The sequence below is a fragment of the Manihot esculenta genome, chromosome 15, assembly GCF_001659605.2.
Source record: "Manihot esculenta cultivar AM560-2 chromosome 15, M.esculenta_v8, whole genome shotgun sequence".
Taxonomy (NCBI): domain Eukaryota; kingdom Viridiplantae; phylum Streptophyta; class Magnoliopsida; order Malpighiales; family Euphorbiaceae; genus Manihot; species Manihot esculenta.
In genome coordinates this window covers 28,082,695-28,101,128 of record NC_035175.2, presented here as the reverse complement: position 1 = coordinate 28,101,128, position 18,434 = coordinate 28,082,695, and the positions used below count along the sequence as shown (strand labels likewise).

At 37.6% G+C, this 18,434-nt stretch overlaps 1 protein-coding gene across 3 annotated transcripts in view; it reads right to left on the bottom strand.

Moving 5' to 3' along the window:
* Positions 1-216: 216 nt before the first annotated feature.
* The window catches only part of LOC110601855 (beta-amylase 8), a 34,674-nt gene continuing 16,456 nt past the window's right edge, over positions 217-18,434 (bottom strand). Inside the window, exons 6-10 of one of the 3 annotated variants that reach the window (XM_021739214.2) lie at positions 12,310-12,474; positions 8,196-8,456; positions 3,337-3,549; positions 2,922-3,141; positions 217-575 (exon numbers count right to left, since the gene is read on the bottom strand). In XM_021739214.2, the coding sequence (XP_021594906.1) occupies positions 547-575; positions 2,922-3,141; positions 3,337-3,549; positions 8,196-8,456; positions 12,310-12,474 (888 nt within the window). In that variant the 3' untranslated portion in view covers positions 217-546. Of the gene's footprint in view, positions 576-2,921; positions 3,142-3,226; positions 3,550-8,195; positions 8,457-12,309; positions 12,475-18,434 lie in introns of those variants that run through there. The other 2 variants (XM_043950822.1, XM_043950821.1) reach the window with 2 other exon arrangements.

Sequence of the window (18,434 nt, the reverse complement as noted above, 5' to 3'; positions counted from 1 at the left end):
TTGCGAATCTATTTATAAACTTAGCAACGAAGTGAGTTCACGAATCTTAAAAATTTGAATACTATAAAACTCAAACTTAACTCGTTTATTAAACGAGTCTAAAAATTAAACTCGAATTTAACTCGTTTAAAAATTAAATCGAGTTCGATTGAATTTTCATCAATTCAAATCTTGAATAGCTCAAAAACAGTTGGATTCATTTACACCCTAATATCATAAATATAAAATAATGTATGCCAGATTTTTTATAGACCAATAGAAGGCAATTGAGCCCTCCCTCTAATTCGCCATGCTTCAAAACGGTGTCCTTGGGGACACAATACTAACAAATTGAAGTTATGATCATACTAATTGTTATAGTTACAAATTTACCACTAGAAATGCAGCTACGCATTAACAAAGATAAATAAGGAACTACCAGTCTACAATTATATTAGAAAGCTTATATATTTGGTGAAAGGAGTAGCAAATACACCAATCGTTCCCACAACGGACTACGGACTACGGTTTCCATCTACCTACTCAAAGGGAAAAAGCGACTCCCTGTCAAGACACTAGATCACCAGATATATGTCCTGCAAAGATTAAAGCAACAATAAACATTACCAAGGAATGAACAGCTAAAAGAATATGACTAATTGTAGAATTATACACACACATAAATATGGATACTTTTCCCCTTTTTATGTCTTATCCTCTTAATTTTAGAGGTTGTCATTATTAGGGATGAGCATTCAATCGGTTCGGTTCAAAATCAAACCAAACCGAATAAACCGAAAATTAAAATTTTAATATTCATAAAAACCAAACCAAACTGATTTTAATCAGAAATCAAATCGAACCAATTTTAATCAAAAATCGAATCAAACCGAACCAATCTGATTCAATTCAATTCAATTCGATTTAATCGGTTTAATTTTTAATAACTTTTTTATTTTTTATAATTTATTTTTAATATTTTAAAATTTAATCAAAATATTTTAATTTTAATATGATTAAATTTCTATATATTATTTAAAAAAACATATTATTATCACTAATCAGTTCAATTTGATTTTTTCAATTTTTTTCTGATCAAAATCAAATCGAACCAAAATAAATAAAAAATCAAACTGAATTTTTAAATTAATTCAATTCGATCAATTTTTTCAGTTTAAACCGAATACTCCTCACCCTTAGTCGTTACCTCAAAGGTTTATATATAAAGTTAGGATGCAAATAGGCAGCTAAGTAGAATGAAAATCGTTTTTTTTTTCTTGTGTTTAAATTGTGGGCTCACACAATTCTTATTAAAATAGTATTTTTAAAAATTTTAGGAACATAAATAAAAACAAGACCACGGTCCAGTTCATACTTTGAATCCAACTGAAACCAGCTCAGGTCAAACTCTGTATCAAACTGATCAAAAGGTTTCGATTTATTGAGGGACCTGTCACTAGCCTCTCCCTGTTGAACAAGGACTGGAACCTGCTCAAAATCGCCAGCTTTCCAATTTCCATTTTCATCAAAAAAAAAAAAAAATCTTTTTCAAAGAAAATTATACTAGTTGATTTGGTTTTCTGTAATTTTTTACTATAAAAATTTGAGTAAATAAATGTATTATAAATCTAACTTGTAGAAATTTATACATTCTATATAATAAATAATGTATTATAAATCTAACTTCTATAAATTTATATATTGTAAATTTGTTATATCTAGAATGTTAACAGTCTAGTAGTTTTAAAAAATTTCAAACCAATGCTAACTGAAACAGGATTGGAACTGAAACCGTTTAGCATATTTGCACTATAATTAAATTCTAATTATTTTTTACCTAAATTAATTAGATGTTCCAAGTATTAATTTAACTGGCATACGAGAGACTGTTAGAAAAGAATTCTAGGGATTAGCACAAAATTCTTTCAAATACCCTGTGGGCTTGCTAAACATCTAAAAGGACAAGTATTGGGACAAGTCTCTCTTCTCTGTGGTTTATGATCATGATTATATCTTCACTATGGAGGTAGTAGTGCCGTCCTTAAAGGTGGCAGGACAGCATGTTTCAACACTGAAGGACTACGAGGCAATGGTTATTGAGCGTGAGGATTTGTACGAAGCAAGGATGGATGCTCTGAACAGGATGATGGCTAGGAAAAAGAAGGTAGCATGAGCTTACAACAAAAGAGTCAGCATGAAGAGCTTTACCAAAGTTGAACTGGTCATTCTACCATCAGGGATACTGACCATTTAACGTACATACAGTGCTAAGAATCATTTCCATTGGTTATCTAACCTCAGGGCAAGACGCATGAAAGATGCATCAATGGGTGCTATCTTAAAAAGCACAATCCCAAATTCCCAATGCCTTAGAGCTGCCCTAAGGGTCATTATACCTGGGAATGCTATAACAATCAGTGCGGTCAACAATAGCTCACAAGAAAAGATAGCACATGCGTCTGAAATTGAAACCAATTTCCCAAATCAGGCTAAATTGTCAAACTCAGAAGTTTTATTAAATTTGATAAAATGCACATGTGGCTTTTGGTACCAACAATTTATGATAAAAGAGATGGTCTAAAACACTTTTTTCTTTCAGAATGACTATGAGAATGGACAATGGCCCATGCCTGAACTTTGATTGCTTCACTTCGCTTGCCAATTCTGTTGTCACGTTACTTTTAAGCAAACTATAAGGTCACAAGAAAATTGTTTCCCAAACAAATTAAAGGACTAGTCAACCATTAAAATGAGTCACTTTTAAAATTGAAAGTGGAACTTCTAAGTTGAATGATATTGCAGGACACATTTTCAGTAGGATCACATGCAAAAGAACATCATAAGGAATGCCAAATAAAACGATGCAATTTTATATTAAGGACCATCTGAACACTAAGTAACAAAAGTCTTAAGAACCAAGAGTTAGGTACTAAAATTCTCACCATGCATGCATTTAATGAAGTAATCCAACTCGCTGAAGCAAATTGTTCCTTGGACCAAAGGTGATGGCTGTTGATAGACAAAGAATGAAAAGTGACGATGATCAGGGTCATTCCTTGGCTTTGCCATCTCAACCACTCTCATATGTCCTTCTCTATCATAACATGAAAGCGCATTCACACCAGCTATTGTTAATCCTCGATCCCAAGCAGAATTTAAGACCTGTAGGAACAGATGTAGATCTATAAACACTTGCATGGTGACAGTAATATGGAATCATCTAATTTAACTGAAAAAAAAAACCCACAGTTCAGTCAGCATTAACCAAAAGTTGCTTGCAACATCCAAGAAACTATACACCCAAGGAACTAGGGGGTTATTGAGGGGCAATAACAGGGTTATCAGTGGACTTATCACCTGCCAACTCAAGCCCTCAGGATCAGCAAGTGCTTCATCATTCTCATGACCAGAAATTTGCAATCCTGAGCATATAAATTTCATTGTGACCGAGTGTTTCTTCAACACCTCAAAAACAGGAGAGTACCCATCATGATTTGTGGGGTTATAATATCCTGCTGTTAGCTCTGCTGCGTGGCTACTGGTCTTGTACCACCAATAAACTGCTGGAATCTGCATATTCAAATCTTCTATTTATATATAGATTCTTTATCCATTAGAAAAAAGCACCATCATCATCACTCATGTCATCCACTTCATTACATTTCTATCAAACAACATAATTATTTCGAAAATCCACCTTTTGCAACTAATTGGTTAAACAATAAGAAAGATGAAAGCAACTAACTATGAAAAGATCAATGTTGCCTACAGTTGGCCAGAGTGCTCTACTGAAGTATCAAGTCAAGGAGCATCTATGAAATTGAATAATTCCAACTAGTCGCAAAAAGGCCATTGATGCCACCTAACCACTAATAACATTACCACTACAATTACACTAATGCTAGCACCAGTAAAACCAAATATTCGTACAATAAACTTGCAGAAGCAATAATAACTATTGATAAAATTGATTGCACTCAACTCCACAAAAAATATACCTTGTAGGGAGAGGATTACCCAAGTCTTACATGAAACATATTTTCCTTCTACACGGTCAATGTGGGAAATCCCTCATGCCCAATACTAGATTGTAGTGTAAAGTTCGCAGGACTGAACATTTTTGGTGGCCTAATATCAAGATATGGTAGACTATGATATCATGTTTTGTAAATGTAGAAATATAATATTTTATTATTGTATTTCATAATAAAGATTACAACCTATTTATATATAAAAGAAGGTATCTAAACAGAAAGGTAAATAAGTCTATGATTATAGAATCTCTAAAATCAAGCAACTAATCCATCTATCAATATTTACTTCCTATATTAATATATTTACTTCCTATAATCTATAACACTCCCCCTCAAGTTGGAGCATAAATGTTAATCATACCCAACTTGTTACATATATAATCAACTCGTCCCATACAACTTAGTAGACACCGAATTTGTGAACCCAAATTCTTCCAATAATTGACGTATCCACAAAACTTCATAAACGGTTTTTGCCATGACTCGACATTCAAGTTCAACACTAGAACGGGAGACCACATTTTCTCAGCTTGGTAAAACGCCTTACACACATCATAAATACGAGAAATATTCCCTTTGCCAGAATATAGAAATTCCAAATGCTCCATTAATTTTTTTTAAACAAATTCAGAATGATTAATAAGACTAATCACCTTACTGTGAATATAATTTCGAATCCGTGAACAGTATTCGATGAACAGTACTCCTGACTTGTGAATAGTATCCGATGAACAGTACTCGTGAACAGTACCCGATGAACAGTACTCGTGAACAGCACCCGATAAATAATTTCCGTGAACAATACCTGATGAACAGAGTCCTAAGTCTCCAAATGTTACCCTTTATGGATAACCAAATGAACAGAGCCCTAAGTCTCCAACTATTATCCTTTATGAGTAACACAAATGAACAGAGTCCTAAGTCTCCAAATGTTACCCTTTGTGGATAACCAAATGAGCAGAGCCCTAGGTCTCCAAATGTTACCCTTTATGAGTAACCCAAATGAACAGAGCCCTAAGTCTCCAAATGTTACCCTTTATGAGTAACTCAAATGAACAGAGCCCTAGGTCTCCAAATGTTACCATTTATGAGTAACCCAAATGAATAGAGCCTAAGTCTCCAAATGTTACCCTAGGTCTCCAAATGTAAGGCGACTTTGGCATCCTCTTTAGGTGAACGGTGAGAGACAAATATTATCCTAAATGGATAACACAAAAGAACAGGAGTCCTGAATCTCCAAAAATTTAAGACTTGACGAGAGAGAAAAAAAATAAATCTCTACGAACCTGGCTCTGATACCATGTAGAAATATAATATTTTATTATTGTATTTCATAATAAAGATTACAACCTATTTATATATAAAAGACGGTATCTAAACAGGAAGGTAACTAAGTCTATGATTATAGAATCTCTAAAATTAAGCAACTAATCCATCTATCAATATTTACTTCCTATAATCTATAACAGTAAAGTAGAACGGACCTAGCTCTACCGTAAAAGACACCTTGCAGGGGAAGAATTGCCAAGTCCTTATGAAGCACATTTGCCTTATCCTTGTCAATGGGACAATATTAACAAACTACAAAAGGCCTAAATATGCTCTTTTGCAAGATTTAGGTTGAAGAAGACTAAAGAAAACATGGAATATGGTGTCCAGATTAGTGGGAATTTCAGGGAAAAAGTACGAAATAAGAGCCCATACTACATTCCTGTTTGTATCAAATCAGTATGATATAAGTAATTAATTGAAACCAGGATTTAGATGGTCAGCACACATGTATCGTAAACCAAATGCTATACAAAGTTTATGCCCATTAAAGAGACCTAGGACAGGAAGGGAGCAGCAAGGGAGGATTAACCACGCTACATCTTTGTGAAGGTATTAGCTAAACTGAAAGAACAGAAAAAAATATATCCATAGAGCAAGAAATGAACTAGCTCAGGACTAAAATAATTGCCAACTTGAGTGGAGTTGAGGTAAGCTAAAATGAAGAAAAATCATAAGATCCCTATAAATTGCTTTAGTAAATTTTGGATGTCTTCCATAAAATTTATATCAGTTAAATCTTGTTCACTCTATTGTGGTTTTCCTAAAGAAAAAAAAAATTAAAAAGAAAAGGGGATGGTAGGAAATTGTTGGGACCAGTAAATACGAGAAACACAATCACCTAAGCCTTATCTCATAAGTTCCCATGTATAATTAAATTCACACAGCCAAAAACTCCACAATAGGACAATCTTTTGAGTATGAATAACTTGGATTAATATAGAAGAACCTAAAATGAACATCTATACATTAAATGATACAAAATGGCCAATGAGTTTTATGACCTAATCAAACTACTTTAACTCTCCAATTTTCGGGTTCATTTAACCTACATCAATGAACATGAGTTGTATCCTGGTTTTCTCAAACTCTCCATGCCCTTGGAAAGGAAAACATGAAGTTCTTAACAATACAACATTTTCCCTTATATCTAGGGGTGGGCAGTATTTGGTTCAATCTGAAATAACCGACCGAATCAAATTAATTCAAAATTTTAGTTCAATTTTATGATCTTTTTCGATATGGTTCTGTTCAGTTGAGTTTCAAAAAATTTGATTATTTCGATTCAGTTTAATTTTGTTTGAAAAAAAATTTGACAAAATCAAATCTAACCGATTTGTTAAAACACTACATCCTTTTGATAATATAGGGAGTTTAGACCCTAAACAAAGTTAAAATGCTTCAATTAAATTTTTGAATATTAAAAATAAGGTGTAAAAAATAAAAAGTTTGTTAAAAGGTTCAACGGACAGAGCCGAACTGAATCGAATCAGACCGGTTTGATTCAAGTCGGTTGTCTCCTAATTCGGTTCGGTTCAATTTTCACAAAAATTTAAATTTTAGTTTTCAGTTCGGTTTTAAACCAAACCGACCGAATACTCACTCCTTATATCTGTGTACTTTTCACTAGATTTTGAGCAAACAACACAAAGTAATGAAAATTTAAAATAGTAAAACAGCATTCCCATAGCTCCCTCCCCTGTCCTTTCTGCGCTTCTTCCGAGAACAGATGACTGGTGCATTCTAGTAAACTGAATTCAATTTAACCTTCTAAAATTACAAACCTACTCCTTTTTCCAACTTGCGAAAAGCTTGGCCTTCATTTCAATTTTATGATGGTTCCAAACACAACCAAAGTGTGTCAGCATTTCCAAATGTGCATGTTTGTGCACATACACTAGACAGATATTCTCCATTATCCATGTGAATATAAGTTGAACTCTCACATTACACTACAGAACACTTGGAATTGAAGGAATGTGCCCATAAATGGAAAGCAGAAATTGATGATTGCAACTCATTCTACAAAAAACATTTCAGAAAAGCATACAAGTCTGGAATTCCTCCCCTACACCCCCACCCCACCAAAGTACAAAAACTAGTGGTGGAATATAGCCTCTGAAAGTGAATTGGAGGTGTTATGGTGACAGCTTTGTTTAGCAGATCCAGTGACTGGCAATGACACAGCTAGTATTGAAAATTCTAAATTGAAGCAATGAGTTACCAGTACTAATAGAGTAAGAGGACTAAGAATGCACTTCTAATAGAGGAAAACCAATAGAAGCCAATAAAACAGGACTCCCCCTCGATTAAGTTCTGCTAAAATTTTGATTATATAACTCACCCAATCACAATCAGACAAGAGACTCAAAACAAAATAAGGAACAAACTAGAAAAAAGAAACACATGAAAGAAACCAATGCTGAAATGCCTCCTAGAGACCAAGCTCTTCACAGCTGAGTATCTCTCCCCTGCTCTTAATCCCTCACCAGAAAGATGCCCTTGTCCTCTCCTCTTTTTCCTTAAATATTCGAGCTGTCATAGAATCTTTTAGGAAATAACTAATTATTGACAGGTGTCTCTTTCTCCTTACTTTCCACAACAATAATAACTATCAGAGACCCAAATATTCCTTTGCCCTTCGCCTGCCCTTTAGGTCTTCTAGAATAAACCTTAAAAGGTTTCCCAATTCTCTCTGCTTGATTCTGAGCCTTCTTATCAATTACAGATTCAGATCTCATTCAGAGTTTACATCTAAATCGACGATAGAAAATAAACAAGAGCAGCATGTCATTAATCCAGATTGAAATATTTTCAGACATTAATCTACATCCCATCATAGGCAATACTTACATTAACAATTATCTTTGCATCCTCAAAGGCAAGGCTCGCAAGTGATAAAACATTATCAGCATGGTCTATCAAAGTCTGGGAATACCAGTTGAGGAAAAAGCGCCCAAAGTAACTATCATAATCACCTCGTTCACAGAAGAACCCAGTTTCATGCGGCCTAGAATTATACTGACCAGCATTATCAGGCCCCCTTGCCCAAAACAAATGCCCACGCAACTTAGCAGCTTTGCGTAAACTTTGTTGTAAATATTTATCATAGCACTGTAGAAAAGAAATCAATAATCAGAGCAAGTAGGTAAAACATACTGGAAGTTGACATCACCGAAAACAAAATAGGATTCCACCAAAGAATCAACGTAAGTATATAAACACTCGTGTTATAGCGGCATGTCGTGGGAGAATAACCACCAACTGCTGTTTAAAAAGGGGCTAATACTGCCACATAGATCAAAGCATTAACATGGGCACTAAATATATGTATCAAAAACTAGACAGTCACAAAGTATCATTTAAAAAAAATTGTAAACCAAATTTAAACAATAGAATAGATTAAATGCAAACATTGCATGCATAAATTTAATACTTCGATACACTGGCCACTGTAGTGACCTCTCCACATACAGCATAAAATAAAATATTAAAATTTTCAAACCATTGTAAAGATGTCTAACATGAAAACTAAACCACTTATCACAAACTTCTCACTGAGAGCACATTCTATTAATTTTTTACATAAAACTGAAACAAAAAATCAGTCTCTGTTGCTCGTTTAGAGGGTGTGGTAGTTTTGCTACTTCCAAATTTCATTTGTCAAATGCATAATTGGAGTCACAGGCACACAACCAGTCATGTTTTCTGGATAACTCTTTCAATGCTTAGCCTTGTAATCCTGTACCTAATATGAAGTTCACCATCACGTCTGGCTATGCATTAATGACTCTCCCAGCTGAAATTTTTGTGACTCATGCCAATTGTTAAACTTACTCCAGCAAAAGATTGGGGCTGTTAGGATTGATGATGAGATTCCAAGTTACAATTAAGGGAAATGTTATGGAAAGCTGAATCTATTTAAAACAGTATTTGTATTCCTAAATAGATAGAATAATTAGATCTATATATTCCTATGATCATGGGATTTGATATATTCCTACTATAGTTGGAGAATCCCTTTGTTTATGGTATCATATCATATGTCTTGGATCTTCCATTATGAATAGGAAATCTTTTGTATTAGTGGGATAACCCAATTCAATAAAGATGTAGCCCTTTGAGGTTTTGTAACCGTGGATGTAGACTCTCGTAGTCGATCCACGTAAATCTTCTTGTGTTATTATCTTCTCGTTTATTATTCTAAATTTAACATGGTATCAGAGCCTTCAATTTTTTTAGATTTTTTGTTTGAATATTGTTTATCAATACTGCTCACGAGTACTGTTCATCATCACCATTTATGGGCACTATTCATCAGTACTGTTTATGGACATTGTTCACACCTATGTTTGTGTTCGATTGGTATGTTTTGTTCAATCCTAAGAGTTGTTTTGTGGTGATATTTTCTTGCCGGTATTACCTTTAAAGAGGAATTTTGTGTTGATATTTCCTCGTCGGTATTGCCTTTAGAGAGGAAAGTGCAATTCTAAGGATTATTTTGTATTTTAATATTATGTGTGAGTGCCTTTGTACAAATAGTTTTGAATATGCTCATGAGTTACTAGTTGGAAGCTGTTATTGGAAAGTTTTTGACTTTTATGTAGAATCTCATCAAGGGGGAGTGTTAGAATTGATGATGAGATTTAAAGCGACAATTAAGAGAAATGTTATGGAAAGTTGAATCTATTTAAAATAGCATTTGTATTTCTAAATAGATAGAATAATTATGTCTCTATATTCCTATGATCATGGAATTTGATATATTTCTACTATAGTTGGATCCTATGATCATGGGATTTGATATATTCCTAGTATAGTTGGAAAATCCCTTCGTTTATGGTATCATACCATATATGTCTTGAATCTTCCATTATAAATAGGAAACCTTTTGTATAAGTGAGATAACCCAATTCATTAAAGATGTAGCCCTTTGAGGTTTTGTGTCCGTGGATGTAGATTCTCATAATCGACCATGTAAATCTTCTAGAGTTATTATCTTCTCTCTTTTATTAATCTAAATTTAACAGGGGCCATCTTATTAACTACATTAGCCTTGGCAAGCATGATTTTAAATCGTGGTCACGACTGCATTCACGGTAATGGATAATGAAAACAAGCTTGCAATGGCTATAACGAAGCGATAATGGCAAGAAGCTACACAAATTTTTTTTGTGTAACTTATGAAATGCATAAATTCTAAAAGATTTAATTAAAATTTGACTTATTTGTTGATCCTAACTGATTCTAGGGTATGATTTGATTTGATTAGGATCCTTAATTATCTCTGTAATTATTTTTTTTATTATTTGCTTCCTATTTAAATATAATTCTTTGTGTATAAATAGTCATATAAACCAATTATAAATATTCCAATTGTAAAGATTAAAAGTGAAATACAAGAATTTTCTAAATTTTCTCAAAATTCTTCAAAAACAAAGATATCCAACTAAATAAAAAGCATAAATGTATCAAATAAAGACCAAAATAATCAATCTAAAACCAAAACAGCAATGTAGATAGTAAGAATTCACTATTTAACTTTTGAAAATTAAATAACTTATGCAGTAACCTAAGCGTTTAATTTAAAACTAGGACACAAACTTACTATTTAATTTATGAAAATTAGTTTCAAGTGTTTATTATGTATTTTTCTTATTTTATGTTGCCAAAGCTTAAATATATACTTGGCAAATATTATTAAAGCTTAAAACTTTCTCCAATATTAGTTTCTATTTTTCTATATATTTACATAAAAATAATTTAAAGTAGCTAAAAGGATTTAAAAATAATAGTAATAATAACTCCGCTCAAAAATTTGTGGAGAAATTAAAGATTTCACTTGTAATTGTTGAAAAATTTAAGAGAGTTGAAAGAAAATAGCTTAGCTACCTAGAAAGGAAATAACGGGGAGAAAAAATGAAATAAGACAAACTAGTCTTCCGCCTCAAAAAGGGTCCTCTTTGCCTCCTTTGATATGCAAAATATTGAAAAAAGTCAAAGATTATGAGCTGGAAAAATAATGAATTACACCTTTAAATAACAGTCGGTAACAGCTGTTACCTTTATATAATGTTGGTAACAGCCTTTACAGCTGCAAATTTAAAATCCTTTAAATAACAGGGGCAACAGTAACGGTAAGCTAAAATTCCCCTTTAAATAACAGTCATTACGTTAGTTAACTAGCAACAAAGCTTCAAAGAATTAACTGTGGGCTAGGTTTCAAATGGGAGTTATGAAGCTACTTATATGAAGTCTGCCTATTTAAGCCTTGAGGACAAGGCTGATCTTCAAGAGGTTGGCAATGATAGCAACAGAGCAAGGAGTCCAAAAGCTATGCATCAGGGCACAAAACAACTAAAAGGTATTAAAGAAGGAACCAGGAAAAGAGGGTCTAGAGATATGCACCTAGAGAAGTTAGCAAAGAATTTAATCTGGTAGAGAAAAATGTGGGACTCATAGATGCTAACAGAAAAGAAGATGCAAATCCATTGTATATAGGGGCTGTTACAGCGGCTAGAGCAAGGATTTTATTGTTGATTTACAGCTATTAGCTGGGACTAGCATTCTGCTAGTAGAGGAGATTCTTTTCCTGGTTACTTGTTCTTATTTTTCTTCTATGTATTTTAGTATTGCCTTTCAAAATTGGTAGAAGAGTAATTTGATTTAGTCAGCAGAAGAAGAGCTGTAACAGAACATGTCAATTCAAGTGAATTGCCTTTGCTTAAAGTCTTTGTTTTTTATAATATGTTAAAACGTGTTCCTACATTTATCAAGTGCTTCCATTTCTGAAAGCAATGTAAAGTAGGACCTGAATGGCATAGCAACATCAGGACACTTCTGAACTAAATCTATTACTCTGCTGCATCCTATAGACTTACCTGACACAACATCAAATATCTATGGATACACCTAAAATAAGTAAAACAGAATGGAGAGATATGCATGGGTCAACTTAAATAGATACCTGAAACTCACCAATACCAGGATATCTCCACCCCATCCTTTCTGGAAAAGAAGGATACTTTAGCTCCCCAGATGCTCCAAGTCCAATTTCAATGGCAGAAATAATACCCTCTCCAAACAAGTCATCGAACTCCATTCGGAAGCTTCTCATGAAGTCAAAATAAACCTGCATATATTCAAGAATCATAATGACAATAGAAATGCAATAACAATTTTATGAAGGGTGCTTACAATGGCTAACCAAGCATGAACAAATAAAATTGATCAACTAATTACTATGTTATCACAATGGGCTAAAATGCCTGAGAGAACCTTGAATACTCTTTCCCACACCCTCTAATAAGTTTGCACTCTTGTGCAACCTATATTTCCATTGTAATTTTAAAGACTACACATTGTCTATTTTATTTGGGCTGAGGGATAACTATTAAATATGGCTATCTGATAGAAGTCAAACTCAGAATCGTCCATAATTTTTACACTTCTTTTGACTGATTCTATGTCTTAAATTCCCTAGTTGATGTCCAAGCATCCTCATCAACGAGTCAGTTTTAAATAGTGGTTGCAGTAGCGTTCACGGACGCGGTCGAGGCAATGAAAACAGGCCTGTAGCAGCCACAACGTTAACAGCGATGGCCAAGCACAGCCAAATGTTTCTAAAAAATTTAATTAATGGGAGAATTAATACAAGATCCCTGGATTTTTAGGAAATTCACATTTTTGTCACTATTTTAAAATCACCGAATTAAAACATCCCCATATTTTGAAAAATTTAGTCCTTATGTTCAAAAAGCCATTAATTGTCTTGAATATTTATGATGTTTAGTCCATGTAATTTTAATTATATGTGTTATTTAGTCCATGTAATTTTAAATATTCATATTATTTAACTCCTCTGACCAAGATTGAAATAAGTTCACCATTGATTCTTTAACAAAATGACTAAATAGTTTGATTGTACAAAATATAGGAATGTTTTAATTGAGTCATTTTAAAATAGAACCAAACTAGTGAATTTCCATAAAATCCAGGGACTCAATAGTAATTTTTTCATAAAACAAAGTTCATGAAATGAATAAATATTGTATATACAAGTACAATAAAATGCACGACTATATAATAAGCATAAACACATCAAATAAAGACATTAGATCTATCACTCTTAAATATCATTAGCATTCAATATTGCTTTATAGTCAAAATAATTAGAGTAAATTACACTTTAGTTCCTGAATTTTAGCGTAATTAACAGATTGGTCCCTCCATCATTAAAACCAAACACTTAAATTCCTGACTTTTCATTCCGTTTCAAATTAGAAGTCCTTCCATCTATATATTTTGTTAGTTTATTTTTAATTCCAACAATGCCCTCCCATCCCTAATTTCTCTCTCCCTCTCCCTCTCCCTCTCCCTCTCTCTCTCTCTCCCCTAATACTCTTCTCTTTCTTCATTACTTTCTATCTTCTCCCCTAATGGCCCAGCAGCTTTTCAAGCTCTCATGAATGGAAGAACCACATTTTTTTTGCCCTATCTAAGAAAATTTCATAATTATTAAAAGCTCAAAGCACATCAAGGTGCCAAGGGATCCTAGAGCCTAAGCGCAAGGCGCAGGCACGCGCCTTAGTGAAGTGAGGCGCAAAAATAATAAATAAAAATAAATTATATAAATACTATAAATTTAGTTAGGATATTTATGAATTATATAAACACTATAAATATAGTTAAAATTGCATATAAAAGTATATTGTCACGTCCCTTGCCAGTGGGCTGGAAATTTCGCCCCTCCAAGGGCCCGTGCGGCACTTAGCCTTCCCCCAAGGCTAAGTCAGTTTTCACTCCATCAACAGCCCCATATAGGACTGTGCATCAAGCACTCAGAATAGTACAACGGAATGCTAACAATTATAGCAACACACACACAATGGTGGAATGAATAAACAAGAGCTTCATTCACTCAAACAATATGGCAATGTACAATTGAGCTTTGTGTGTACAAAGGGGGTACATAGGTACATTGTTGGGACAAAGGGCTCTCACAGCTCACCCACTCAGCCTGTTGCTGCCTACTGCTTGGCTGGCTGGCCAGCCACTACTGTTCCCCTCGTGGCTAGCCAGCAGCATTCTGCCCCCAGCTGGCAGAATTGCCACTGCCCACACCACTGCTAGGAGACGCTTAGCACATGGAAGGGAGACTCTGAATTGGGAGGCTTGCTTTTGTCTGCCTAAGCTGCCTTATTTATAGGCAGCTCCACCTCCTCAATGTGTGGTGGGAATGGCTTCTCCAATTTGTGGCCAGAATTCTCCTTCCAGAAGTTTCAGGGAGAGAATTCTGGATTCTGTTGGCCAACCAGCACGTGGGACCCACTTGCCTGCTGAAACCCTGCTGCCCAGCTGGTTCCTAGAAGCTTCTGGCCCGTCTGGCAGTCTCCAGCCTGTCCTGGGCGCTTCTGGCCTATTCCAGAATTCTTGTAGGCCAACCAGACTTCTCTGGATTCTTCCGCTGGCCAACCAGACTTTCCTGGAAGCTTCGTTGGCCAGCCAGAGTCTGCTGGCTCCTACCCGCGCGCCCCATGCCCTTCTAGAATCCTCGTTGGCCAACCACGCTTCCACCGCCTCTGGGAGTCTCCTGGAAGCTTCCACACAATTGGCCAACTCAGCCTACCGGTTGTTCCATCCGTAGGCCAACCACGTATGCCTACTAAGCCAGGCCTGCCAGCCGATCAGCAACCACCGACCATCGTCGTCACAGTGGCGCCTCCTGACCGTGAAACCGTGCACGGGCATGTTCCTTGTCCTCGCATACTGCCTACCCAGCCGAGGATCCGTTGGCTCATCCGTGGGCCTACCAGCACCATAGGCCAGCCGAACTCCATAGGCCAACTACGCTCCGGAGGCCTATCATTTGTGTGCCCCGCAGCTCTGTGCCCAGCGCATCTGTGCCCAGCGCATCCCCAGCGCTTCTTGGCACCCGCACATGCCTCTTGCGCGCCCCGCAGTCCCCATCTGCGGCAGGGTCACTTGGCCTTCTCCCGTAAGCCTGTCGCAACCCACCAGCTGCTTTCCTCGCGCACCGTGCGTCCCTGCGTCCTGCTGGCCAACCAGCGCTCCGCAGTTCTGCCCCGCATTGCCTCCACCATAGGCCTATCAAATGTTCCCTCGGCCCGTACATCATGCCTGTGCCAGTTTCTTGCCCGTAGGCCTGCCAACATGGCTTTTCCGCCCGTAGGCCTACCAGATCGCATCTGGTAGCCAATTAGCTTCCATTGGCCGCTTTGGTCCCTTGAGCATGCCTTCCTCATGCTCCAACTGAGGTGGCAGGTGTGTCCTTCCTCGAAACAGCGCCTTCTCTTGCTCCACCAGTAAACAATGCCGCTTACTCACCCTTCAGCCTTGGCATTCACCACATCACCTTTTTGCACCGGCGGGACCAACTTATTTAGTCTGTTTGGCCTCCCACAAAGGACCACAAGCACAGCTTCTTCACACATTGACCCGTTCAGACTCGACACTGTCTGCCCAATTTCTGCTTGGCAAGGTCTGCACATTCGGGCTCCCAACTGACTCTGCAAGCCTTCCACATCCAGCCTGCCAGCCTTGTTGATCACCAGGACTGTGGCTGCTCCAACCTTGCAGATCAGCCCCGTGGACAATCTGGCTCCCAAGTATCTGACCTGCTAGCCTTCCAGGCTGCCTCCTGTCCTACAGCCTCCTGAGCTTTCAGGCTTTGAGAGCTTCTGGGCAACTCTTGCTGCCTGCCAACATGCATCTGGGCTCCACCAGCCCCACGAGCTTCCCGGGCAACTCTGGCCACTCCCAAGCATCTAGGCACTCCCCTGGCCTGTCTGAGCCCCTGGGCACTCTTGCCTCCGCCTCGCATCACCTTGATGCTGTCCTCTCTCGCAGCTCATGCCACCAACAACTCAGCCAACCCTGCAACTCATCCTGCCTCACATGGCAGAACTCAGCCAGTCCAACATCACCAACATCACAAACTCATCTGTTCATTCCTTTCCTTTGTACAAGACAATCTTCCTTCCTTCCACTCTTGGCAAATTTCAGTTCCTCCTATAGCAGATTGTCTCACCTCCACTAGCCAAACTTGTGATGACTCCATTGCCACCCACAAGCTACACCCTTGGCCAGTCTATCTCCCATGCTGCCTCAGTCCAGCACACCAAGGAAGGCAGAATGGCATTCTTCTGTGGCAGCAACCTTCTGTGGGAAGAAGGTTAAACTCCTTCCATATTTGCTGAGGAATTATGGGAAAGTCCATAAAGGTCTTCTTCGAAGGTATGAGGGCCCCTTCCCAATTGAAAAACGAATCTAGAACGTGGCATATCGGGTGAAACTGCCTGAACATATTGAAGCTCATCCTGTGTTCCATGTGAGCATGTTGAAGCCTTTCCATAAGCATGAGGGCGAGCCAAGTAGAGGGGTGTCTCAACAGGCACCAGCTGCTGTTGGCAAGAGCTATGCAAACCAAGTGAAGGAAATTGTATCTCATCGGGTAGTGCCAAGGAGAGCCAACCATCCAAGCTACAAGGAGTACTTGATATGATGGAAGGGCCTGTCCGATGCTGAAGCAACTTGGGAGCATGAGCTCAACCAACGGGAGAATGAGGATGAGGTGCTAGCCTATTGGCAATGAGCGATGAAGGCGTCGCCACATTAGCTGGAGGAGAATGTTACTGACCCAAGGAGCTCCCCCAAGTCCAACTGGCTGAATGGCCCAATTGGCCATCATCAGGGGCTGTTATAGGCTGGAAATTGGCTGGCAAAGCCTTGACGGGCTGAGTTGCCAAAATCAGATGTGGGTTGCCCAGCTCGAATGGACCGCTAGGCCTGTGGACGGATTGGCTGGCAGGGTGGAAGGCCTGCCAGGCGGAATTGATAGGCGGAAGAAATCTGCTGGGCAAAATCAATCAGTAGTGTAATGCTTAGCTGGCCCGGCAACAAGCAGCTCAGATGCCCCGTAGACCTACTGAGGATAAGCTTGGATATTTCGTAGGCCAACCATGATGAGCTAGGAAACCTCGTAGGCCAACCACGGATAAGCCCGGATGTACCGTAGGCCTATCGAGGATGGGACCGCAGGACCCGTAGGCCTACCAAAGGGGGAACTTAGATGCTTGGCAGAGTTGATTGCCGCAGGAAGGCACAATCTACGGAGTTGGCTTGGGCAGCAGGATTGTTGGGCCGTGGAACCTCGGCAAGGCAGGCAGACATCCCCGATTGGCCAACGGGCTTGACCAACGGGCTTGATAGCGCTAGACTCCACGGCTGGCCAGCGAGCTTGGCTTGGCCTGTCCCAACATCAGCTAAAGAATTGAGAAGTTTTTTGGGTCTCAGGCTACTACAGGAAGCCATTCATTGAGGGGTATTGTCACGTATTCTAGAAGAATTAAGAAAAAGGGGGTTTGGATAGTAAAAAGGAGGGAAAATTTGTTAAGGGAAGTAGGGAGAGTCCTGAGCTGAGTCAGCAGCTAACTGGTGTATAAATAACAACTAGAAATTTACTACCAGCATTATGAATAATGAATACACCATTCTCTCCCTCTACAATTCTGTTTCTTCTCTCAACTAACTCTATGTTCCCTCCTCATCTCTTTCTGTTCTCTTCTTGATCCCATCCTATTTTCTATTCTCTCTTCTCACCTCCCTAAATTCTTCTGAAACTGTGACATATACCTTTTTCCATTGTCCTCTCAAAATATAATCACATTTTTCAACCATGGAAAGATAATCTTGGGAGAAAAAGTAGATTTCCTCACTCTCTTTTTTAGGATCATCGATTATTCTGAGTACATTTTTGTTTTTTGTATCCAAAGCTAGTTAGGCCTTGATTCAGATCGTCAATGAAAGTAGGCAAACTCTTTCAAAAGAAAATTGGAAACCTTGTGTTGTTTGAGGACAATTTGTTGAGTTTCATTATAGAAAGATGCAATAGAGGGAAGTTGAAAATTGGTTGAGAAGTGTTCAAAGAAAGAAAAATGATGTCCAAGAGCATGGAATAACAAATCAGAGATCAAAAATATTCATTAGCTCCATGGTGGGAGACGTGCCTTGAGAAGGAAATTTGAGAAGTAAAAGAGCTTTGTGAGCAGGGAAAATTTAATAGTCTTTCCT